Below are 10682 nucleotides of genomic sequence, written 5' to 3' on the forward strand. Positions count from 1 at the left end.
ACTTAAGTACTTCCATTTAATGCTACTTTATACTTTTATTCCGCTACATTTCAGAGGTGAATATAACTCCACTACATTTGAATACTCATATTGCTCGTTACTTTGTACACAGAAAAACACATACAGTACATGACAGAGGATCTACTGAAATGCTCTTACATCTGTAAACACATGATACAATTAAATCCATCATAATGAAATACTGTGAAAAGATCCAACAGTACTTTCACTGTTGAAACTTGAATTACATTTAGCTGATAATACTCCTGTACTTTATATTATTCTGAAACAGGTATGATGCACATTGAGCAGATGAGTACTTTTACTTTTTAGATATGAAGTACGTTTTGATACAATTGCTTTTGTTCTTTACCGAAGAAGAATATAACAATCAGGACTTTTACTTGTAGTGGAGTATTTTAAGGCCATAGTATTTGTACTTGTATTTAAGCAAAGCATTGAGTACTTCGTTCAACACTGACGATGTTAGCAGAGTAATAAAAACGCCAAAGCACCTTACAGGCCGCCGTCGTTTCTCCGTTTTTACTTTTCGTCCCCAGTATTGCGCAACTGCTGCTTTTCTGCTTTCTTTCCATCACCTCTCTTCTGGTCGACATGTCCGAGTACAATGCGGTGCCTCCAGCCGGACCCGGGGCCCCTCTTGGCGGACAGACAGCTCTTGGGAACGGGGCAGGAGGCATCCAGAAAGATGCGTTCGCGGACGCAGTGCAGCGGGCCCGGCAGGTGAGGAGGGAGGTGACAGGCTGGAGGGAGGGCTAGCTTTCTGGTTTGCTTGAGGGCTAATATTGTATACACTGCCGGTTGCTATACAGTTGATATTCTGCTTATCATATATCTACGAGTTGTTAACAGTAGTAAAACTAAGCTAGTAATGTATGGTCACTGCTTGTCGTACGTTAGCTGAAACACTGTCTGTGTCCCAACAAACCCAGTGTGTAGTGAGGGGGTGATAGGAAAATGAATCTTGCAAGATTAGCTTTACAATTATTTAAGTCTGAATCAATAAAAATGAAACATTGTGAGTATGACAGCACTAACAGTAGATGTTTGTACTAACTGTGGGGGTGGTTTATATAAAACCTATGCAGGTATCACGGATTGATGGCAAGCACCTGGTTGTATCGGCATAAAAATAGCCAAAATCCAATCTATGTTATCCATGCTATTTATTATGCTATTTTTAAGTGGATTTCTATATATGTTTATTCTTTCGGACGGTGAGAAACAGCATTTCCATTTCCCTGTTTGTATCACACACACACACACACACACACACACACACACACACACACACACACACACACACACACACACACACACACACACACACACACACACACAGGCAGAAATTCACAATAAAGTTGACTAGATATTGTTATAGTGGATGTCCAAGATCAGATAGATGGACTATTCTTTACTGTCAAATTTCTTGTTTGTTTAAAAAAGGTTATTCTGTTCCTGATATTGATAAAGACCTTAAAGTCTGATATGCTCAGTCTCAAGTGTAGCTGATCAGTTGTATCATGTTGGCACACTTGAAGGAAGGATCTTTTTTTTCTTACAACTCAATTGTCATGGTAAACTTTATGCATTTTTTCAGATTGCAGCAAAGATTGGAGGTGATGCTGGTCCTCCTCCCTTGAACAACAACACTGCATCAGATGGCTTCCCTTTCGCCGCACAGAAACGACAGCTGGAGGATGCAGGTATTGGAAACCTTACTACTCAGTGCACAGTCTTCTTGATCTACAATGGGTTTATTGTGACAGCCAATTGAATAAATAGCATTCTAAACTTCACTGTCTGTCATGCACCTGACAGATGAACCGGAGAGTAAGAAGCTGGCTGCTCAGATTGACTTTGATTCAGCCAATGCATTGTGTGAGTTCCTCCCACAATTTAATGCTTTGTTAACTTTTTGTACTGTGATGTTAAAAATGTATAGCTGACACTATTTAGTAAAGATTTCCAGTTGTCCTCTCTTTTCTGTTGATGTCCCAGCTATTGGTGCACAACTGGCTGCTCTTGCACAACAAAGGTAGGATCTCATAGTTTCCTTTTGATTGTAATGTATACATTTGAAGATTGTATTGTGGCGTACAGGAAGCGTATTTTTTTTCCCTGATTGTCATTCTTGCCTGCTGATAGTTCAAGGCCCGCCACCCGCACAGAGGAGTACAGTGTCCCGGACAGCATGGTGGGACTCAGTGAGTGCAGCACAACTCAGTTTTAGCACAAACAGATACGCTTTTGAGACTGTGACCAGCTAACAACACAGTTGTCTCTCTCTTTGTCCACAGTTATTGGCCGTGGGGGTGAACAGATCAATAAGATTCAACAGGAGTCTGGTTGCAAGGTTCAGATAGCTCCTGGTAGTGTCTTCACTTATCCACAATTTTACATTTTCATTATAGTTTTTCCCTTTCATTTTAATTTTGATATCTGTGTGTGTGCCCAGACAGTGGAGGCCTTCCAGATAGGAGCGTCTCTCTCACAGGTTCACAGGACTCTATACAGTAAGTATCAGACATAATGGAAATAGGCTCACATCTGTGCAATTGTCAACATTTGTCTGAAGCAAAAACAGCTAGAATATTACTGTGAAAAATATATTTTGTATTACTAATCTCATGTGCCACAAATGGAGCCAATTAATCGAATGCATTATTTTGATCAAATTATTTCCAAAAATATGTCTGGCCAAGCTTTATATAAATGACAAGGCACTTGAAGCCCTACTATTATTATTATTATTGGTGTTATTATTATAATAATGATAATAATAACCTTTTATTTTTTATTTTTTACTATGCTATTTTAAATCCTTAACCTGAACAGACCTGAATTTGTCAGTATCAATGGCCATTAGATCAGCTTAATTACAAGATTTTGTAAAATGGACACAGAGTAACTGGTCAGCTCTTCCCTGAATAGGAACGCCAGGAGGCTGTTGGATGAGATCGTGTCACGAGGGAAGGGTACGCCCCCTTCCTCTTACCACGAGTCCACCAACGGGCAGAGCGGCACGGTGCATGAGATGATGATCCCAGCAGGCAAGGCTGGCCTGGTCATTGGAAAGGGAGGAGAGACTATCAAACAGCTACAGGTAAACTGTACGGCTAACTGCATTTTAGAAACTGTAATTTCCTAAAAGGACACTCCAGGATTGTCAATAATGAAAATGCACACTCTTTAATTGTTTCATATTCCAGGAGCGTGCCGGGGTGAAGATGATTCTGATTCAGGATGTCTCACAGGGACCCAATGTTGACAAGCCCCTGCGCATCATCGGAGATCCCTACAAAGTCCAAGTACGGTTATATAACCGTCTCACCAAGTTCTTCATCAATGTGTTGTGTCTAGTTACCATATAATGTAATCATGTTGTTTTCCTTTTCAGCAAGCCCAGGAGATGGTGCAGGAGATTCTGAGGGAGAGGGACCACAGGGGCTTTAATGAAAGAAATGACTTCAGCGCCCGGATGGGAGGAGGTATCGATGTGAGTTTGTGTGTGATGGATCAAAACAAGAAGTGGGAGGAGTTGTCATTGAATCAAATCGGTTTAAAAAAACATATTTTTCCCACTTAGATTCCTGTGCCGAGACACTCAGTCGGTGTAGTCATCGGGCGCAATGGAGAGATGATCAAGAAAATCCAGAATGATGCCGGAGTTAGGATACAGTTCAAACAAGGTAGGAGTCAGGCGTTGAATGGACTTTTCTGAACAAAATATGTTTGTTTTGCATCAAACGTACATACGCACATGTTCTAATCAGTGTCAACACAACATGAAAGTTTGATGTCTGATTCCACTGAGACAGTTAAATCATTCAGGTAAAAAAGAAGAAGAAAAAGTGACCTCTTTGTCCCTTTTGTATTTTAACGTATGATGAATGTTAAAGAAAGATTCTAAACACCAGAGCAATTACCTTGTTCCTTATTAAAGGAATAAGGAACTGAATACACTGTAAAGTTGCCACATATCTGCTGAATCAGGCAAATCTCTCATTTTGGATAACAAATCTGGTGCCATCTTGCTCTCTTTTTTGTATTGACTGAACATCCTTTTTATTTGTTGAACTGATTTTTCACCATTAGGAGCACCTAGTCTTCACCTTGCTTGTGAGCGGTTTTGAGTTAAGGCAGTTAAATTGACCCTTCCACAAAGGTCCTTTGATACAAATAAATAATAATACAGCTAAATGCAGATTTCAATCTTTCTTACAGATGATGGAACTGGTCCAGAGAAGATTGCTCACATCAGTGGCCCCCCTGACTGCTGCGATCACGCTTCTCAGATCATCAACGACCTGCTGCAGAGCATCAGGGTCCGGGAGGAGGGGCAGGGGGTATGGATCTCCCAAACTTATAGACACATGTCCTAAAATGTAGTTTCTTATTTTCAGTGATGGGCAAGTTACTTCCAAAGTATTATACAGTACATATGACTCATTACTGTCTTTTTAAAGTAATAAGTTACATTACATTATTACTGTCTCTGATATGTAATGCGTTACACTACTTTTGCGTTACTTTGAGTTACTTTCACCAAAATAATTGCAAGTATGGCTCTAAATGCTAAAATGTAGTTTATTGCAGCTCAATAATTAAAGCTATCTGTCTATCTGGCAGTACATGCTGAAAATTGGGAGAAGAGCAAGAAATTAAACTCATGCTCCGGTTAACTGGGCTAAATAGTATTTGATAACGGTAACATTACGTCTCTGTTTGTTATTAACAACATGTCAGTGGAGCCTCTGCACGGCCCTGTGACCTGCTGTATATGAACGAGTCTCTATGGCAACGCTAGCTCACCTTATCATTGGTGTGTTAACGGGGATTTTGCTGACGAGCTTTCTAAAAGCAGGCAATTCCACAGAGGACAGAGGCTGCAGAACTTCAACACTCTGCCACGAGTCTCTTAATTTCTCTGGGTTCAACCAGCAGACCAAGAGAAAGTGACCTTCTATTGCTTTAGCCTCGGCGCACTCCTGTCTCTTTTCTTTTCTTTTCTCCGAGCATGCAGCTCTCCATTGCTAATCTGTTTCTGCAGCCCTCTTAACCAATAGTAAACAAGCTTACTGAGTTACTATTCTACCTGCACAATTATTTCTCTGGTGTCGGAATGTCTCGCGATGTTTGTGAATTCTTAGAAACAAAACACCACATCATTTCGGGTTAAAATGTGTTGTAACTGCGTTACTGAGAATTGTAACGGTTATTATATTACCCAAATTTCAGAAGTTATGCGTTATATTACTGCGTTACAGCTAAAAGTAATACATTACTGTAACTCTGTTACTTTTGTAACGCGTTACACCCAACATTGCTTATTTTCCTTGCATCTGCATTAAAACTATGTATAAAGCTAAAATAGTGAGGCTTTCTCTCTGCTCCAACCACAGGGTCCCCCAGGTCCTCCAGGCATGCCTGCAGGCAACAGGTGTCGAGGTGGGTTTCAAGGTGGCTGGGGGCCCCCTGGAGGGGAAATGACCTTCTCTATTCCTGCCCACAAGTGTGGACTCGTGATTGGCCGGGGAGGAGAGAACGTCAAGGCCATCAACCAGCAGACCGGGGCCTTTGTAGAAATCTGCCGACAGCCGCCCCCCAATGGAGACCCCAATGGAGACCCCAACTTCAAGATCTTTATCATCCGAGGCTCACCGCCGCAGATCGACCACGCCAAGCAGCTCATCGAGGAGAAGATTGAAGTACTTATATTTATTTTTACTCACACGTAGGTAAATATGTAGATTCCTCTTCATTTGATGTGGGATTAATTTACATGTTCCAGATCCCTCTGTGTCCTGTTGGCCCGGGGCCAAGTGGACCAAGTCCTGGAGGTCCAATGGGTCCCTTCATCCCCGACCCATACAACCCTGGACCGCCTGGGGCGCCCGGACCACCACAGTGAGTAACAACGACTATCATGCAACTGTTAGTATAGCTTCAGATATTATAGCTCTCCGTTGCTCCAACATAATTCTGTTCACTGGATAGCTGAGAGGCCATGTATGAGATCAGTGTAGATCTGAAGGGGATAAGAGCGAGGGGGCTTCCTCTTTAACACGTTTTATAAATTGTTGATGGGAAAAATAACCTGAAAAAAGCTTTAGTTTTGCTCTCATCACAATAGCTAGTTCAGTTGCATTTAACACTATCATTTGTTTCTGTCACAGTGATGATCCTGAGAAGTTATTTACTATAAACCATTGCTCTCCTCCTCAGTGGCGGTCCTCCAGGTCCTCACCAGTACACTCCTCAGGGCTGGAGCAACACCTACCAACAGTGGCAGCCTCAGGCCCCCCAGGCCCCCCATGACCCCAGTAAGTCACCTTTCACTTCACTGCCTTAATGTTTGGAGATCAATGTTTATTTGATGCTCTTTTTAGCATGTTGGCTACTACAGTCCTTTCATCTCAGGCTATATGTTTTAACTGTCTCATTTCAGAGGAGTAATGCAATTTTTCTCTGGGAAGGAGAACAGGAGTACTGATGGGAATGTTGTGATGAGATGTCTTTACGTTGAGCAGCAGCTAACCCTGTCTCTGTTTCCCCCCTGGTCTCCAAGCCCGGTCTCCAGGCCAGTAGCAGGACCTCACCCACTCCACCCTGCATCTTTTCTAGGCAAGGCAGCAGCCAATGACCCCAACGCAGCCTGGGCGGCCTACTACGCTCAGTACTACCAGCAGCCGTCAGTGGCGGGTCCAGCCCAGTACCCCGCTACACCAGCAGGAGGGGCCCAAACTTCAGGGGACCAGACCCAGCCTGCAGAGACGCAGGGTGGCCAGCCAGACTACAGCAAGGCCTGGGAGGAGTACTACAAGAAGATGGGTGAGGCTGCCAAACAGCTCCCTGTGTAGCGTTCCCTGCTTTTTATTCGTGCTGGAAGGTTTTGCTGCTTTAAACTTTAAAGTCATCATCAACTGGCTGCCCATGGGATAAATGCATAATATAAATGAGTCATATATAAAGACCCATTTGTCAGCCCATAGCGGTAGGCAGACCAAGACAGGTGAAGCTGAAACAAAGTGCCATCTTTTAGAACTAATGCAGGTCAAACTCAGCTCTCATTAAACTTTTCTTCACAAATGTAACTTTTTCCCTAACAGGCTTTGGTTAAACAGTGAAAATATTAAACAATAACAGAATAAATCTAGCTCTTATTTAGATCCTTGGACAAATGTAGTGGGGCAATTGTGTGTTCAGCAGTGAAACACAAAATAGAAGATAAACCACAAAAGCACATGAACACATCATATCAATAATAATAATAATAATAATAAAGATCCATGACATCTATTTTATTTTTGAAAATGTAATAATTTATATCTATCTTTAATTCAACTGTCAAAAGGTTTTGGTTCAACTTTTTGAATGTTTTATATATTACGTTTCTGAATTGCATCACATAGCATTAGTATGCATCTAGTTGGTTTACGAAAGATATATTTTGTCACTTAAACCTCACACTGCATAACCAAAACCTGATCAGAGATAATACGGGCTGAATGTTTAATTCCTAAAGTGAGCTTCTGCAATTCTCAAAGTGTGAATGGTGAATTGTTGTGGTGATCGGTCTCTTGTATCCCTCCCCTCCAGCCCAGGCAGGCAGCTCTGTCCCTGCACCTGCAACACCGGGACCAGCCGGGGGGGCAGCATCCACAGCGGGAGGCCAGCCGGACTACAGCGCAGCCTGGGCGGAGTACTACCGGCAGCAGGCGGCGTACTACGGACAGACCGGACAGGCGACCGGCCAGCCAGCCGCTCCACAGCAAGGACAGGTTGGTACAGAGGCTTTCATCCTGTTCCTGTGTCCGTCATTCTGTCTGACTCATCTCACCGGGAGGTTTCCATTTAATCCATCTGAAGTCAATACCTTCTTTTATAAAATACAGAGCATGTGCTTTCTCTCAACTGTTTGCATTTTAGAAGCAGTGATGGCAGAAGGTCTCAGGCGCAAATCAGGAGCACAGGATGAAGAAGACAACCCCAAATTTAAGCCCAGGATTCAGCCTGTTAAGATTTTTTTTGTTGAAGTGGAAGTGAAACCCTTCCTCACCACCAAACCCTACATGGAAACTTTCTAAAATTTACATTATAAACTGAACAAGCTTTCCAGTGCTTTGCAGCTGAGGCAAGGGAGAAGACTGATATCCCGCCATGACGGGAACACAGCTTCTCAATACATTTTAAATATATTTTGTGTATGACCTTATATATAAATACACTGCCTGGCCAAAAAAAAGGTCACACACTCTAATATTCGTTGGACCGCCTTTAGCTTTGATTACGGCACGCATTCGCTGTGGCATCGTTTCCACAAGCTTCTGCAATGTCACAACATTTATTTCTGTCTTGCGTTCATTTTTCGCCAAGACCTTGTATTGATGACGGGAGATTCGGACCACTGCGCAAACTCTTCTCCAGCACATCCCAAAGATTCTCAATCGGGTTCAGGTCTGGACTCTGTGGTGGCCAATCCATGAGTGAAAATGATGTCTCATGCTCCCTGAACCACTCTTTCCATCAGGGAAGAAAAACTCCATTGATGGAATAACCTGGTCATTCAGTATATTCAGGTAGTCAGCTGACCTCATTCTTTGGGCACATAACGTTGCTGAACCTAGACCAGACCAACTGCAGCAACCCCAGATCATAGCACTGCCCCCCACAGGCTTTTGACCTTTTTTTTGGCCGGGCTGTGTATATATATATATATAACTGAATTTCCCCCTAGGGGGATTAATAAAGGTTCATCTTCCTTATATGGAAGCTTTGAAATGCTTTCTTTACTGCAGAGGAGCTGCTTTTAAATATATGTAATCTTCCTTGTTTCCCTAGCTATCAGGACTAACATGTTAATGTGTATCAGGTAATAATACACCACATCCCTTTTAAAGCTCATTTGATTTGCCCATTCTATTTAATTCAACTCTTTAACTCTTATTTTGACTTTGTTGGTATTTACACATTTAGATTTCTTATATTATCTTCATATAAAGCATTTTATAAGCCAGTTATAAAGTGTACACATGGATTTCTAATGTTGATTGATGCATGTGGACTCACTATTAATTGCTGAGGCTGCTAGAGATAGAAAACACTTGATCTGCATGGGACATGCAAGTTATGTCAAACTGTTTTAAATAAGGAGTCTCGATGACAGGTAGTAGACTTAGTCCTGGAGTCTTTGAAGATTGAAGGACAATGTTGTATAATGGCTCATAGGTTGCAGGATTTATGGGACCCACATCAGGTTATGCATCTTTGTTATGGCCTTCCCTTCCCTGCCATTAACACCCACCAGACCTTTTAAATTGACATACTGGGAGTGGGCTTTCACCTTGAGGCAACTGCATACCTCTTCTTAATTTGGAGCTTCTGACTGCCTCTGTAGTTTATATAGCTTCTTCAAGGGTGTTATGTAAGGCTTAGTTTGAACCATGCTGTGATTTTGTTGCACGTTTTACTTTTTATACTTACTTTTTTCATGGATGCCAATGAGTATGTTTCGGTCTTTTCTCCTTCCCACTGTCCTTGTGTGTAACAGAATGAAATGTAGTCTTCCAATGTGTCTCACTTGAAGATAAATGTACATAAATTAAGCAATATAAGGCTGTCTGTTTGGAGATGTATCAGGTATGAATCTTGTATTTTGAATGGCAGCTTTGACACAGTGTTGATATTGTTAATCGATGACCACCAGCAGCAATACTCTGAATTAAAATGGGGAAGATATGGATTACTTTAAGCAGTGGTTCTCAAGCTTTTTTCAATAATTTACCCCCTTTGAAAAAAAATGTCAGCCAAGTACCCCCTGATCAGCACACAAACAATTTGGTAAAAAAGCCTATATAAAGAGGAACAGCACAGCGCTGCACCATCAGTGTCTGATTTATTTAAACAACATTTACAATCCATCACTAATTTCATTGCAAACCAATTTGGACATCATGCAATAAAACTAAGACGACATTAGTTGTAACTTGAACTGATCCTTTTAATAAGTTGTACTTTACGATTTAATGAGAAACATGGGCTTGTGCTTCACTGACGAGATTTTTCGATGGGCAACTGCAGTTACTACATTTTTTTCCAGGCACAGTTTCTTTGCCTCCCCATTTTTTTTCCTTCAGATTTTCTTTTCAAACTACAGATTTTTTTTCTACAAAATGTCGACTTTTTGGGATTTTTCGTCTATTTCTTCAAAATAATCACTTTTTTTCCAAAACGATCAGATTTTTTTTTACATTTCCGAAATTGTTTCTTAATGTCGACTCTAAAAATATCCCACCATTTTCTCATTAGTCTAACTCCTTTTTCATGTGGCCCTAATCATATTCTTTTAAAAACGTTCAACTTTTGTCTCCCAATTTTTTTTCCTTTGGATTTTCTTTTCAAACTTGGAGTAAAAAAATGGAGTAAATTCACAATCTACCCTGCAGTATACAAAGTCATTAAAACTAGCTGCACCTTCACCATCAATAGTTAAAAACACATCATATATATTCTTCTGAAATGGAATCTGCACAATGACTACTTTCACTGTTGCTAAGTACATTTTGATGCTCATACTTTTTACTTTTACTTGAGTCACATTTTGAATGCAGGACTTTTGCTTTTAACAGAGTATTTATACACTCTGAGCACTTTTACTA

General features: G+C 41.2%; 1 protein-coding gene across 2 annotated transcripts; it reads left to right on the plus strand.

The window, feature by feature from the left end:
• The first annotated feature begins 496 nt into the window (after positions 1-496).
• On the plus strand, positions 497-9769 carry LOC134878722 (far upstream element-binding protein 2-like). 2 transcript variants are annotated; one of them, XM_063904919.1, is made up of 18 exons: positions 497-744; positions 1622-1727; positions 1843-1902; positions 2023-2059; positions 2170-2228; positions 2322-2393; positions 2480-2537; positions 2956-3127; positions 3234-3332; positions 3422-3520; positions 3611-3713; positions 4249-4370; positions 5427-5732; positions 5816-5931; positions 6250-6347; positions 6649-6855; positions 7624-7805; positions 7954-9769. In XM_063904919.1, exons 1-18 carry the CDS (start codon positions 616-618, stop codon positions 7960-7962), a joined length of 2034 nt encoding a protein of 677 aa, XP_063760989.1. In that variant the 5' UTR covers positions 497-615; the 3' UTR covers positions 7963-9769. The 2 variants fall into 2 exon arrangements, with proteins under 2 accessions (XP_063760989.1, XP_063760990.1); XM_063904920.1 differs by lacking the exons at positions 7624-7805; positions 7954-9769 and having other exon boundaries at positions 6593-6832.
• The last annotated feature ends 913 nt before the right edge of the window (positions 9770-10682 follow it).

This window comes from Eleginops maclovinus, chromosome 16, assembly GCF_036324505.1.
Source record: "Eleginops maclovinus isolate JMC-PN-2008 ecotype Puerto Natales chromosome 16, JC_Emac_rtc_rv5, whole genome shotgun sequence".
Lineage (NCBI taxonomy): Eukaryota > Metazoa > Chordata > Actinopteri > Perciformes > Eleginopidae > Eleginops > Eleginops maclovinus.